The 15,159-nt window shown below is 40.9% G+C and overlaps 1 protein-coding gene across 4 annotated transcripts in view; it reads left to right on the top strand.

Annotated features, from left to right (window-relative positions):
* The window catches only part of CACNB3 (calcium voltage-gated channel auxiliary subunit beta 3), a 345,917-nt gene that overhangs the window by 313,116 nt on the left and 17,642 nt on the right, over window positions 1–15,159 (top strand). For all 4 annotated transcript variants that reach the window (XM_077483317.1, XM_077483318.1, XM_077483316.1 and 1 more), the window contains 4 exons: window positions 894–952; window positions 3,852–3,961; window positions 4,884–5,035; window positions 12,150–12,245. In XM_077483317.1, coding sequence (XP_077339443.1) covers window positions 894–952; window positions 3,852–3,961; window positions 4,884–5,035; window positions 12,150–12,245 — 417 coding nt within the window. The remainder of the gene's footprint in view (window positions 1–893; window positions 953–3,851; window positions 3,962–4,883; window positions 5,036–12,149; window positions 12,246–15,159) is intronic.

A 15,159-nucleotide genomic window follows, 5' to 3' on the forward strand; every position in this document is an offset into this window, starting at 1 on the left:
CCTTTCGAAATTACATTTTGCTGCGGTACTGTTCTAAACACGGGAAAAATGCACCACTTTACAGGCATACTATAGACACCCCCCCAGGTACGATATTTAAAGGAATATTTTATTTTTATTGTTTCATTTTAAGCATTAAAAAAATCACTGCTCCCGAAAAAACACCCGCTTTAAAAATAAAATTCTTTGCATTGGTACATGTCCCCTGGGGCAGAACCTGGGTCCCCAAACACTTTTTATGACAATAGTTTGCATAAAATGCAAACACTTTAAAATTAGCACTTTTGATTTTTCATGTTCGTGTCCCATAGAATTTAACAGTTTTCGTGTGTTCTGAATTTTTTGCCCGTTCGGTATGTTCTGGTGTGAACCAAATTGGGGGGTGTTCGGGTCATTCCTACTCCAGACACACACTGTCAAGGGAAAGGGGCTGCTCAATATGTCACTGTTCTGTGATGCTTAGCTGCAGTATGGATGCTATGGGACCTGCTTGCTGTCCACACAACACAACTAAAAAAAAAAGTACTTGTGCCATAGTAAGTTAGTCTTTGTTGCAGTGAGTGAAATAGTTAAGACTATGACAAGGAAATTAACTCCAGGAAATATTGATGTAAAAGAAATCATGGCTTTTGAGCCAAATGGCAGCTGCAGTCTGCGGCACAAAAATGCATACTATTATAAACTGACAACTCTCCAAATGTCTTGCTAATTTAAATTCAGACTGGCGACTGCCCTGTAACCCTTTACTGCAGTCTTCATAATTTCACTCTGTAGACTGCCTGCTAAAATGACCCTTTTTTTGGACTTAAAGGTTAACCTGATGATTGGTTATCTGTGAACCCATTGTGCAGTTACTAGCAAAAACCTAGCAGCATTTTTGTTTCCTCTTCCAGGTGACAGACATGATGCAGAAGGCCCTCTTTGACTTCATGAAGCACAGATTTGACGGCAGGTGAGACAGTCTTATCTTTTAAACATCTCTAAATTTAAGGTTTGTGGATCTTGCTTTCTGAGTGCTTCAACCAGACAGCAGTCTGTTCTTGGGCTGGTTGGTGCAAGAAAGGGTGGCAATTGTGATCTGGCTTTTATGAAAGTTAATGAATAGTTTGCTATTCAATAATTGAACTAATAACTATGGATTACAACCTATTGTGCATCATTATAGCCTTCTGCATTAAATTTATCGAATAACCAGATACTAGATTATGTTTGGCCTGATACTACAGGTTCTTTAGGTAATTGCTTGGCATACGCAGTATGAATGCACACAACAGTTGTCATGTGGCATGAGGAGTTTATTATCAAGTTGGATATCAACATCCGCCTGGAAGAAAATCACCTGGCTTTTAGGAAAAAACTCAAGACCTTCCTCTTTTAGCAGACGATCAAAGCTCGCCACAGCGCCTAGAGGCGATTCAGTTCGCATTGTGCGCTATACAAGTATTTCATTCATTCATTCATTCATATATTTTCCCACTTTTTCATCATTCCCTCTGATTTCACAGTACCATATTCTCATGTCCACTATATTTTTTATGTACTTATCAATGTTATTACTGTTTCGGTAGTGTAGCACAGCCCCCTAGGGAACTGCTGAGAATTAGCTGCACCCCCATGACCAAGTGAACCTTCCAACCCACCTGACACTCTGGGTTCAGACATCCTTGTAGCACTGTGTGGCAGTAATCAAACAACTCAGTATAATTGGGTTCTGAAATATTTTACTTTACACAAGACAATGGTTCAGCAACAACACTATTATATAAATATATGTGCACTCTCTTTGATCAGAGGTCACCTCCTAGTGGATGTTTCAGTTAACTACTTATGCTGCCACACCAAGGAAGATGTAATCTAGCTAGCCTATGCTATCCTAATGAAGGGAGCGTGTCTGCAAAGAGTAATATAGGGGCCTTCCTATAAGTAATGGCAAAAGAGTTTGACATTGCAGATCTGATGTTCTTCGCCGGCTAGTTGGAGCTTGTTAACTGTAATCCGTTTGGGTATAATGAAAGCAATTGATTCCTAGTGGTGAAGATCTAAAGGTGTCTGAGCACGATGTTCAAGCAGTGCAGTAAAGTGTTCTTGGGGTAAAGATGTCTGTGCAAAATGTTTCTGTAATAGTGGTAATGACAAGATAAAGGTCGAGCAATTTGCCCTCTCCCCAACGACTAAATCGCTCTGATGTCTTCTGGACAGGAACTCGTGTCTTTTATAGCTACTCCCAGCAATCTTCATGCAAAGATCCCTGGGATGTGTAGTCTTAGGGTACATGGGTGCAGAGCAACTATCTGAAGGAGAACTATACATCCCATATTTCACTTTATTGGGCAGACAAATATGAGGTCACTGGTTACACTGATTACCAAAAGGACATGTGATTTCTAGAAACACTAAAAGGTACATTGTTTCAGTATAAAGGATCATTGATGACATTCCTTAATGAACCTTAATGAACAATTATCATCAAATATCTCGCAGTAATAAAAGTGTTCCATTAAATCAGCTGGTTACAAATTTGTTAGTGCTCAGTGAGGCAGAAAAGTCAGTGGGTTTACACCTAACATAATCCTGTATTCAACTGAATGATATATTGCTACTGATATATAAGCCTATCTTCTTCTGCTAAGAAATTGATAGAGACAGCACAACCCATGCAGCCTGACTTTATTGAATGCATGTCACAAAGGAGAAGTATGACACTGTCTCCCACACCTTCTGGTAAAATGCTGTAATAGAGACACGTCATTCTAAAAACACTACACCCGTCTATAAAAAGAAGCTTATTTTCACGTTGTAACATGCCTGAAAATGCAGAGCACACATGCAAATATTAATATTCTTGTTATTCCATTTTCATAACTCCTAAGGGGTGTAACCATTTTTTTCATCCTGGCCACAGAACCATTATTTCACCCTCTCTCCCATTACTATTCAGATTAACTCTACTACCGTTGAACATTTTTGCTTGGTGTTTCTTTCTATTATTTTGATATTGCACCCCCTGTTCCTTCTGTACTCTGCCCCTGCTACGCTTCCTGCTAAGCTTAGCATAACTGGGCAGAAAATAACTGGGAAACAATATCATTATTTCTGGTGCATTAGGAACCTCAAACTGTGTATATAAACTGTAGTTTTAACCCTGAATCCTTGTTCATCCAATTAGTTCTTAAATATTTGTTTGTTTAGATGCCCAACTAAATAGTACTTGGCAGTTAATAGGGAAAAAAAATGGTATTAAGTACCAATCATGTAAAATTCTAAATTAATTTAATAAGGTATTAAATGTTCCTTGGTTCACAGACATTTTAAAGTATAAATTAAGGTGTATTTTATTTTTACCAAGAAGATTTTACATTACTGATGTCTTTTCTTATTAAATTGCATAGTATGAGATTATTCTTATTTTGCTGATGCATTGCTTTTGCCTGGTCAAAATGCCACTTACAATGAGAGTGTGAACATTTAAGTGGGAGAAGCTACTGGTCATATACCAGTCAGTGCAGTTAATGATCCAATAACAGAACAAGAATAGTAATTTCTGTTATAGTGTATGTCAACAAAGTAACTAGAGTGGATTTTTTCCATGTGATAGGCATTATAGGAGGGCAGGCTGTTAAGCTAGGCAGAGACTGTCAGAGTAAAACAAGATGGAGTTTACAAAATGGTATTTGTTTATTGTTCAGTTTGATTTAGAAACATCATACGCTGTATTTTAAGAACCCTTTTTAATCCTATTCTTGGACTATAATATATAACCATAGGGGAACTCAACAGGAAAGAATAAAATTACAATATATATGTATTTATAGTCTACTAAATGTGTGTTATATTCATTATGTCTTCTATAGGATCTCCATTACTCGGGTAACAGCTGACTTGTCTTTAGCCAAGCGCTCACTACTTAATAACCCAGGACGGAGAGCCATCATTGAACGCTCAAGCACCCGCTCCAGCATTGGTGAGAACGCAAACTGAGAGCATGGTTTTCTGAACTGTTCAAATATCTCAGTTTACATTATTCAGCAAAAGTTAGGAATATTTATTAACGGGATGCAAAGAGCAGTGTTGCTGTGCTGAATTCAGTATCTTGTAGCAACCAATCAGATACCAGCTTAATGAAGCCATGTCTATTAAGATTACTTTAGCTTGGTTGTTTTGATTTCATGTGCCTGTGTCTGCGGAGTACCCCATGAACATACATGTTTGGCTGAACATATAAGTTTATTTCAGTTGGGGAGGTGTGCTGGAACACTGGACATTTATAACAAGGGGAACAGTAGCGATTAGTACAGCTTTTCTGTTTCTAGTTATTATTCTCCACAGTCACCCAACAGTAGTCCGATTCTTATTATTTTGTTTTTTAACCCATCATACCTACCTAGGTCCGATGCTGCATCTGTCCCCTGGCATCTCTGCACTGAGAACTGAGCCATCGAACACCGCTGATGGCTCTGTTCTCTCAGCTTCCCAAGCAAAGACCTGCTGCCTGTCAGTCAGTATCTCTCCTCCACGCTCAACGGAGCGCTGAACTGTGGGGGGGGGGGGGGGGGCAGGGAGTGCCCGTCTCAGGATCTCAGCGGCTCGATAGATCTGTCTCTGTCACAGGCAGCATTACAAACTAAAATGAAGATGTGCTTTCCTTTGCTAAAAATGCTGGATTTGATCGGAAAGCTGAACCCAATGCCTTTTTTTACCTTTACTTGCCTGGCATTTAACTTCAGGACATGTGCAGTGGATAGGATTAGTTACATTTCCACTTTAGTAGTGCAAATGTCAATATGATCAAAGCTTCAGTCACACCTTTTAGATGGAGTATACATTTTACTAAACCATAATATTACAGTAGATGTGTTCCATAATGGAAACTTTCTCTTACACAGCGGAGGTACAAAGTGAAATTGAGAGGATATTTGAACTTGCCAAGACTCTCCAGCTAGTTATTCTAGATGCGGATACAATCAATCATCCTACTCAACTGTCCAAAACATCCTTGGCACCCATCATCGTCTTTGTCAAAGTTTCTTCTCCAAAGGTAAGCAGAGGGGTAGCTGAAGTGGCTTCCTTAGCAATGATGCCCTCCAAACAAAATCATTGTAGTTGCCATTGGGTGCCACATTTGTACTGGATAGATAGGTCAAGGTGTTTTATAATTTTCTATATAATCCTAAAGACCTAAAGAGACTGTATAGGGCTTGATTTACTAAAGGCAAATAGACTGTGCACTTTGCAAAGTGCAGTTGCCCTCTGCAAGTGCAGTTGCTCCAGAGCTTAGTGAATTAGGTAAGGCTTCACTTTGCAAGAGTACCCAATCATGTGCAAGGAAAATAAATTACACAGCATTTTTGATTGCACCTGATTGGATGATGGAAGTCAGCAGAGTTTTTTGCTTGTTTTCTAAGCTCTGGAGCAACTGCTTTGCAAAGTGTACAGTCATAGTTACATAGTTACATAGTAGGTGAGGTTAAAAAAAGACATAAGTCCATTAAGTCCAACCTATGCCAGTCTAACCAGTCTTTTTGCCTTTAACAGCTTCCAGACCGTCCACCGCATATATATTGTGGCAGGGTGGCCAGGCTGCGCAAAATCATGTACCTGTACGTGATTGTGTGCCGCCGGAGTGCTGCTCCCACTGTGATTGGACACAGCAGGAGCCAATCAGCACGTCCGATGGACACGATGGCCATCGCAACCCGCCAATTGTTCTGTGGAGAAACGGAGCAATGGTGTGGCTGTGTAAACAAGGCAAACCGCTGATCTGTCAGGGAGCAAAGAGAGATCTTGTAATTCAGATAAGCTGAAACAAAATCTCTCTTTTCCTCCAGTGTATTTGTCCCCCACACAGTTAGAAAGCACTTCCCAAGCACACACTTAACCCTTTGAATGCCCCTGATGTTAACCCCTTCTTTGCCAGTGTCATTTATACTGTGACAGTGCATGTTTTTTTAGCACTGATCACTGTATTGGTGTCCCTGGTCCCCAAAAAGTGTCACTTAGCGTACAATTTGTCTGCCGCAATGTTGCCGTCCTGCTAAAAATCGCTGATTGCCGCCAATACCTTTTTTATAAACAAATTTGGCGTGGAGTTCCCCTTAATATCCACACCAGACCTGAAGGACCGCTGTTTTTTTTTAATGACTTTTTTATGTATATTTCCGAGATCTGGCAATACATTACAGCTGTGAGCAATTTTGAATTACATTTTTTCCTTTAGAAATGTCATTTTGCTGTGGTACTGTTAAAAATATAGGGGAAATGCGCTATTTTACAGGCAGACTAAGGGGACCGCCCCAGGCACAATATTTAAAGGAATATTACATTTTTATTGTTTCACTTTAAGCATTCTTAAAATCACTGAATAAAACATCCATTTTAAAAACTTTTTTTGCATTGATACATGTCCCCTGGGGCATTTTTTATGGCAATAACTTGCATATAATTCTTTAAAATGAGACATGTCGCCGGGCAGAGCAGTGTGCCCGAACCGCTGCAGGGACTTCGATCTAAGGTGAGTATTTCATAATGGGCTAGTATGCTATGCATACTAGCTCACTATGCCTTTGTCCTGCAGGTTTTTTTTTTTTGTGGGTTTACAACCACTTTAAAGCATTACCTATAGTGGTTGTTGGGTACCATAGTTTTTGGTGATATCGTGGGCACACACAATTTTAAGACATGGAATGTTTGGTATCTATTTACTCGATGCAACCACATCTTTTATATTGTAACCAAAAATGGGTATTATATGGTGTGGTTTTGCACTAAAAAAAATTGTATTTATTTTTTTCCGGAAAATTTGTGTTTAACCACTTGCTTACTGGGCACTTAAACCCCCCTCAGTCCCAGACCAATTTTCAGCTTTCAGCGCTGATGCACTTTGAATGACAATTGCGCGGGCATACAACACTGTACCCAAATGAAATTTTTATCATTTTTTTCCCACAAATAGAGCTTTCTTTTGGTGTTATTTAATTACAGCTGGGAGTTTTATTTTTTGCTAAACAAACAAAAAAAGATGCAAAAAAAAAAAAAAGAAAATCATGTTTAATAGTTTGTTATAAAATTTTGCAAACAGGTCATTTTTCTCCTTCATTGAAGTGCGCTGATGAGGCGGCACTCATAGGCTGCACTGGTGGGCACTGATAGGCTGCATTGGTGGGCACTGATAGGCTGCACTGGTGGGCACTGATAGGCATAGTTAAGGCGGCACTAATAGGCACAGATAAGGTGGCACCGATAGGCACAGATAAGGCAGTACTGATGGGCACAGATAAGGCGGCACTGATGGGCAAAGATGGGCACGGATGGGTGGCACTAAGGGGCACTGATAGGTACCACTGATAGATGGGATTGATGGGCACTGATAGGTGGCACTGATAGGTGGCTCTGATAGGTGGCACTGCTGGGCACTGATGGGCGGCACTGCTGGGTACTGATGGGCACTGGTAGATGACACTGTTGACACTGATGGGCACGGATATGTGGCACTGGGGTGCAGCACCGTTGTTGAGGCAGATTGTGGGCACTGTGGGTGGCACTGTGGGTGGCACTGCTGGGTGGCACTGTGGGCACTGCTGGGTGGCACTGTGGGCACTGACGGGGGGCACTTATGTTTTATTAAGGTGGCACTGGCAGGGGGCAGGTGGGCACTGGCAGGGGGCAGATGGGCACTGGCAGGGCTGGCCGTGATCGGGACTGATGTCCCGATCACGGCCGCCGGTGATCGGCTCTTTTATATAATAGCCGATATAATAGCCGATTACCGGCTCCGTTGCATCACATGATCAGCTGTCATTGGCTGACAGCTGATCACGTGATAAGGGGTCGGGATCGACCCCTTGCTCGGATCAGTGATCAGGCGAGTCTCATAGACTCGCCTGATCACATAGCGCAGGCCGCTCGTGCAAGGGACAACATCAATAGACGTCGTCCCGGCAAAGGAGGTCCGCGCTGTAGCCGTCATTCGGCTATAGCGCGGATCTCAAGTGGTTAACAAACAGTTCCACAAATATCATGTGAGAATAAAATTTGCAACTATCACATTTTTATTCTACTGCTTTCAGAAAATATATCATGTTCTGGGGGTTTAAGTACCGGTAATTTTATTGCCAAAAATTAAGATCTGTACATGTATGTGGCATATAAAACAAAAGGACTCTAGAGCCGAACTGGTTAATACATGCACACTCTTGACCTACTTATACTCACCTGCCCCCACGCCCTTTCGAAACATTGGGTATTTAATGGTGCAACAGCACACAGTGAGAATGAGTATAATCGGGTCAGGTAGTGACTTTCAAAGAGACTTAAAAACGTATTAAAGTGGATATAAACCCAAATTTTTTTAAAAAAAATTGATGTCATAATGTAGAGTATAAGATTTCCTATCATTTGAGTCCAGTCCTGCCACAAAGAGTTAATCCAACTCTATGCAGTCCTCTTTTATTGTTCAGTGAGATAAATCTTGACAAACAGAGAAAAACTTTGTCAAATCCTTTCCCTTGCTATGAGTGACAGGTGATTTACATATCTTGTGCATTAGCCTTAGAGACATGCATTCTTTTTTAATTCCCTCCCATTGCTTTCTTCTGCTGCACTGCAAGGATTGGATGTTCCCCACCTCAGCATAATTGAGCATGCTGAAGTCATGTGGTTACTTTCCTGTCTTTTCACTGGATGTTAGAGATCATAGCAGAAGTTCAGTGTAAGAAATACACAGGAAAAAATGCATATTGACAAGGGGAGTGTAGAGGTGGGCGGGGAGTCTACTGACATCACAATCCACCTACCGAGCTCCAGACAACAGACCCACCCACAGAATCTGCAGTTTTTTCGGTTCTCATAACAGACAGAGGGGAGACATTTGACAGGTAGGGATACATGCAGGAGGCATGTATATCCTTATATAGATAACCCCTATGGCAGTAGTTTAGAAAGGATGACATTGGGTTTACATCCACTTTAATGTAAAAGGACACTTTAACCACTTGACCACTGGGCACTTAAACCCCCTTAATAACCAGACCAATTTTCAGCTGTTGGTGCTCTTACAGTTTGAATGACAATTACTCAGTCATGCAACACTGTACCTATATGAATTTTTTTTCCTTTTTTTCACACAAATAGAGCTTTCTTTTGGTGTTATTTAATCACTGCTGGGTTTTTTATTTTTTGTGCTATAAAAGAAAAAAGACCGTAAATTCTGTAAAAAACATACATTTTTATTCGTTTCTGTTATAAACTTTAGCAAATTAGTAATTTTTCTTCATAAATTTCTCCCAAAATGTATACTACTACATATCTTTGGTAAAAATAAGTACAAATTGGTGGATATTATTTGGTCTGTGTGAAAGTTATATAGTCCACAAGCTATGGTGCCAATATCTGAAAATCGATCACACTTGAAGTACTGACTGCCTATATAATTTCTTGAGACCCTAACATGCCAGAAAAGTACAAATACCCCCCAAATGACCCCTTTTTGAAAAGAAGACATTCCAAGGTATTTAGTAAGAAGCATGGTGCATTTTTTGAAGTTGTCATTTTTTTTCCACAATTCTTTGCAAAATCAAGATTTTTTTTCCTTTTCAAAAAAAAAATGTTCATATTATCAGGCTATTTCTCACACACAGCATATGCATACCACAAATTACACCCCAAAACACATTCTGCTATTACTCCCGAGTATGTTGATACCACATGTGTCAGACTTTTACACAGTGTGGCCACATACAGAGGCCCAACATGCAGGGAGCACCATCAGTCATTCTTGAGCACCCAGGCCAATTCTGACATTTCTCTCCTACATGTAAAAATCATAATTTATTTTCTAGAAAATTACATAGAACCCCAAAACATTATATATATATTTTTTTTATCAAAGACCCTAGAAAATACAATGGCGGTCATTGCAACGTTTTTTTTTTAAAAACAGTTTTGTGCTTTAAAAAAACAAAACAGTAAAGACAGCCAAATGTTTTTGCATAATGTGAAAGATAAAGTTATGCCGAGTAAATAGATACCTAACATGTCACCCTTCAAAATTGCACACACTCATGGAATGGCGCCAAACTTTGCTACTTAAAAATCCCCATAGGCGACGCTTTAAAAAATTTTACTGGATACATGTTTTAAGTTTACAGAGGAGCTCTAGGGCCAATATTATTGCTCTCGCTCTAACGTTCGCAGCAATACCTCACGTGTGGGCTTTTAATACCGTTTTCATATGTGGGCGGGACTTATGTATGCACACGGGGACAGGGGCGATTTAAATTTTATTTTTTATTTTTTTATTGTTCATTTTACTTTATTCATTTTAGTTTGATACTTTTTTCCCCAAAAATACATTTTTTGATCACTTTTATTCCTATTACAAGGAATGTAAACATCCCTTGTAATAGGAGTATGGCATGACAGGTCCTCTTTACATTGAGATATAGGGTGAATAAGATCCCACATCTCACCTCTAGACTGTGAAGCCCTATTATAAAAAAAATAAAAAAATGATTCTGGCTTCGATCGTAGCGATGAGTCAGTAGAAGCACCGGAGGGCGGCGGGGGGGTGTCCCCTCTCGCCTTCCGTAAGAGCAATCAAGCTGTGGAACAGCCGCTATGATCATTCTTATGGTGTAGGGAATCGCCGGCTGAAAAAGCTGATATCTGAATGATGCCAATAGCTACAGGCATCATTCAGATATCCCCGCACAAATTCAAGGACGTCATATGACGGCCGGCGGCCTGGAAGTGGTTAAAATGCTTTTTTTTTTAACCCAAAGTTGTTCATTTATACAATATTTCTAACACATAGCATTTACATACCAAAAATGACACCCCAAAATAGATTCTCCTACTCCTTCTGAGTATGGCAACATCACATGTGTGAGACTTCCACAGCCTGGCCACATACAGAGGCCGAGTACAGCCCAGCATGGCTGAGCATGGCTGGGTATGGCTGAGCATGGCCGAGCATGGTCGGGTATCACAGAGTATTGCTGGGTATCACTGAGTATGGCTGGGTATTGCAGGGTATCACCGAGTATGGCTGAGCATGGCCGAGTATGGCTGGGTATTGCAGAGTATGGCTGGGTATTGCAGAGTATGGCTGGGTATTGCAGAGTATGGCTGGGTATTGCAGAGTATGGCTGGGTATCGCAGAGTATGGCTGGGTATCGCAGAGTATGGCTGGGTATCGCAGGGTATCACTGAGTATGGCTGGGTATTGCAGGTTATCACCGAGTATTGCTGGGAATTGCTAGGTATGGCAGTTTATGGCAGAGTATTGCAGGGTATTGCTGAGTATTGCAGGGTATTGCTGAGTATTGGCTGGGTATTGCAGAGTATTGGCAGGGTATTGCAGAGTATTGGCAGGGTATTGCAATATATTGCAATATATTGGCAGGGTATTGCAGAGTATTGCTGGGTATTGTAGAGTATTGCTGTGTATTGCAGAATATTGCTGGGTATTGCAGGGTGTTGCAGAGTATTGCTGGGTGTTGCAGAGTATTGCTGGGTATTGCACAGTATTGCAGAGTATTGCTGGGTATTGCAGAGTATTGGCAGGGCATTGCTGGGTATTGCAGGGTATTGGCAGGGTTAATTGTCAGTGAACAGCGCTGTGGGCACTACAGATCCAGGTCACAACGCTGCTGCTACCGATCTCTCCCCTCCACTGCACCGATCGGTACAGAGAGGGGAGGGAGGAACCGGTGTCATGACATGTTTACAAGTGATTGCTCCATCATTTGACAGAGCGATTACGTGGTAAACGGCCGCAATGAGCGACCGTTTACCGTGATCCGTGATGCGCCGGGTCCTGTGGACCCAGTGGTCACGGATGCTTTCGAGTGCACGCCCCGGGGGGCATGCAAGAGCGGAATTCTGGGAGGACATCATAGTACGCCCTCCCAGAGTTAAGCAACCGCCCTGTAGCCGTCATTCGGCTATGGGCCGGTTGTTAACTGGTTAAGAAATACGGAAACGGCCATTACTATCCTCCTTCTCTAGTTTTTTTTTTTAACCTAAAAAAGGTAAAGATATATTATTACTTAAAAGTATAGTAAACACAACAGAATTTATACTATACAGCGGCTTACTTTCAGACAAAGAAATGTATACATTTTTCAGGGGAGATGTGTGGGCATTTCTTCCAGGTGCTGCAGCGACTAATAAAATCCAGGGGGAAATCACAGATCAAACACCTCAATGTCCAGATGTTGGCGGCTGAGAAATTGATGCAGTGTCCTCCGGTAAGAAAGCAGATGTCTTCATGTCATTTATTAATGTGACCACTGTTGTGCTGTATAGCTAGTAAGCATGGAATCATTTTTATTATTATACAACATTTATATAGCACCGGCAGTTTGCGCAACACTTTACAAAATTGAGGGAGACAATACAGTTACAAAAAAACTCAATACAGGGGGGCCCTTCTCATTAGTGCTTACAATCTAAAAGGAAGGATCAAGTGACGCAAAAGGTAATAACTGTGGGAGATGAGGTGATCAAGAAAGTAAGTTTATTAGAGGTGGAAAGAGATGCGTTTTCAATCTTTTCCATAGGAGAATGTGACATTCCAAAAAGTAAAAGTAAGTTATAACTTTGGTTACATACTCTATATTACCAAAAGTATTGGGACGCCTGCCTTTACATGAACTTTAGTGGCATCCCAGTATTAGTCCGTTGGGTTCAATATTGAGGTGGCCCATTCTTTGCAGCTATAACAGCTTCAACTCTTCTGGGAAGGCTGTCTACAAGGTTTAGGAATGTGTCTATGGGAATGTTAGACCATTCTTCCAGAAGCACATTTGTGAGGTCAGGTACTGATGTAGATGAGGAGGTCTGGCTCGCAGTTCCCACTCTGGTTTATCCCATTCATCCCAGGTTGAGGTCAGGACTCTTTGCAGGCCAGTCATGTTCCTCTACCCCAAACTTGCTAATCCATGTCTTTATGGACCTTGTGCACTGGTGGGCAGTCATGTTGAAACAGGAAGGGGCCATCCCAAAACTGTTCCTACAAAGTTGGGAGCGTGAAATTGTCCAAAATGTCTTGGTATGCTGATGCCTTAGGAATTCCCTTTACTGGAACTAAGTGGCCAGAAAAACAACCCCACGCCATAACCCCTCTCTACCAAATGATTTGGACCAGTACGCAAAACAAGGTCTATAAAGACATGGATGAGCGAATTTGGGTTGGAGGAACTTGACTGGCCGGCACAAAGTCCTGAGCTCAACCCAATAGAACACCTTTGGGATGAATTGGGCAGAGAGTGCGAGCCAGGCCTTCTCTTCCACATCAGTGCCAGACCTCACAAATGCGCTTCTGGAAGAATGGTCACTCACTCCTAAACCTTGTGGACAGCATTCCCAGAAGAGTTGAACCTGTTATAGCTGCAAAGGGTGAGCCAACTCAATATTGAACCCTACTAACTGAGACTGTAATGCCATTAAGGTTCATGTGCGTGACAGGCATATCAATACCTTTGGTAATATAGTTCATATACCAACTTTCAGCTCTTCATTGCTAGGAATAACTTGAAAAGAAATGGAGAGCAGCACTGGTCCAAACTCACTCTGTGTCCAGCCACTAAATTATACTCCCAAGTAGTAAAATTATAAATCAGATAGCAATCAAATATCATATGTCTCAAAACCAACAATATACAATGAATTATATGAATGTGATATTATATACAAACAATCCAATGTTATAGTGCACCAATGTGCAAAATATGCATTGGGGAACTATAACATTGGATTGGAAAATATCACATTCATATAATTCATTGTATATTGTTGGTTTTGACACATATGATATTCAGTGGCGACCTGTTCATAGTGGGTGCAGGGGCGTGCCCCCTATCCATGCGCCTGGCCCCTAATCTACATGCAGGGTGCCAGGTGAATGGATTCTAATGGGGTTTTTTTTTAAGCACTGAGGCTATAATTGCTTCAAAAAAGGGTGGGGGTAACCCAGTTGGATGGGAGTCAGTTGGGTGGGGGTGGGGTGGTTGTGGGCTATTGTCTTCCTGATTCTCCTCCTGGCCAATCAAACCGATTGGTTGAGAGGAGTAGCTATTGGCCATCGAGGAGGAGGAGATGCAGGGGAAACCGCCTCAAAGCCAAGTAGACACAGGGTGAAGCTGCCGAAGAAGAAGCACTGCCCGCGACCTAGATGGGGTAGGTGCAGGGCAGGTGGACTGATGATGAAGCAACGGGGCGGAGTGGCAAGTTTATTGTTTATCACTGATGATATTTGATTGCTAACTGATTTAGAATTTCACTACTTAGTGGCTGGACACAGACGGAGTTTGGACCAGTGCTGCTCTTCATTTCTTTCCAAATTTCTTTTGGTGCTTTATCAAAATAAGAGTTTTTCATTTTTATACAGATTTGTATTTGTTTACATTTTATATTGCTTAGTTTTTATTGTGTCCAATTTCCCAAATATTTACTGTGGTGCTGTGTCTCCCTTCTCTTTTATTTATTACTACGAATAACTTGACATTTAAATTGGAAAGGTCATAATTATTTTAGTGTATTTTATAAGTGAGTAGGCTGGTTTAACATTATATGCTGTGCAAACTGTTGGCGCTATATAAATCCTGTATAATGAATAACAATAATACAAAAAATAGTAAAATATTCTGTTGCAACCATCATCACATGCTGTTCACGTGTGCAAATGTTTTTATCCCAAACCGAAAAGACTATAACAAAAATAACATGAAATGGTAATAAGAGATAAATAAATAAAAAAAATACAAAATGTTTATTGAAGCACACAGTACTAAAAACAGGATAGATCCCAGACCTAAAATTTCCTGTGTAATTTAATGCGTGACAATTTAATGTCACACATGGATCCATATACAATCAGAGAAACACAACAGCACGCGGTTAAACACTAACATAGAATGATATTCCAACAAAGTATGTCATCATGGAAAATCCTGAATGATGCAGTAACTATAAACCATCCAAACAGCTATGGATGAGCAGAGATTAGAGCCAACAGCTGAAGGTCTGTATGTAAATGAAAACCAAACTGACGTGAAGCCAATTTCATACAATGTTGCTGAATCATGTGCACATTTTGGCTTTGAGACTCACAGGTCACAAATATATTCAATGCTGTGCACAAAAGTCCTGTATCTGTCTTTA

The sequence above is a fragment of the Lithobates pipiens genome, unplaced genomic scaffold, assembly GCF_037356315.1.
Source record: "Lithobates pipiens isolate NorthernLeopardFrog02 unplaced genomic scaffold, aLitPip1_a1.2 Scaffold_16, whole genome shotgun sequence".
Classification (NCBI taxonomy): domain Eukaryota; kingdom Metazoa; phylum Chordata; class Amphibia; order Anura; family Ranidae; genus Lithobates; species Lithobates pipiens.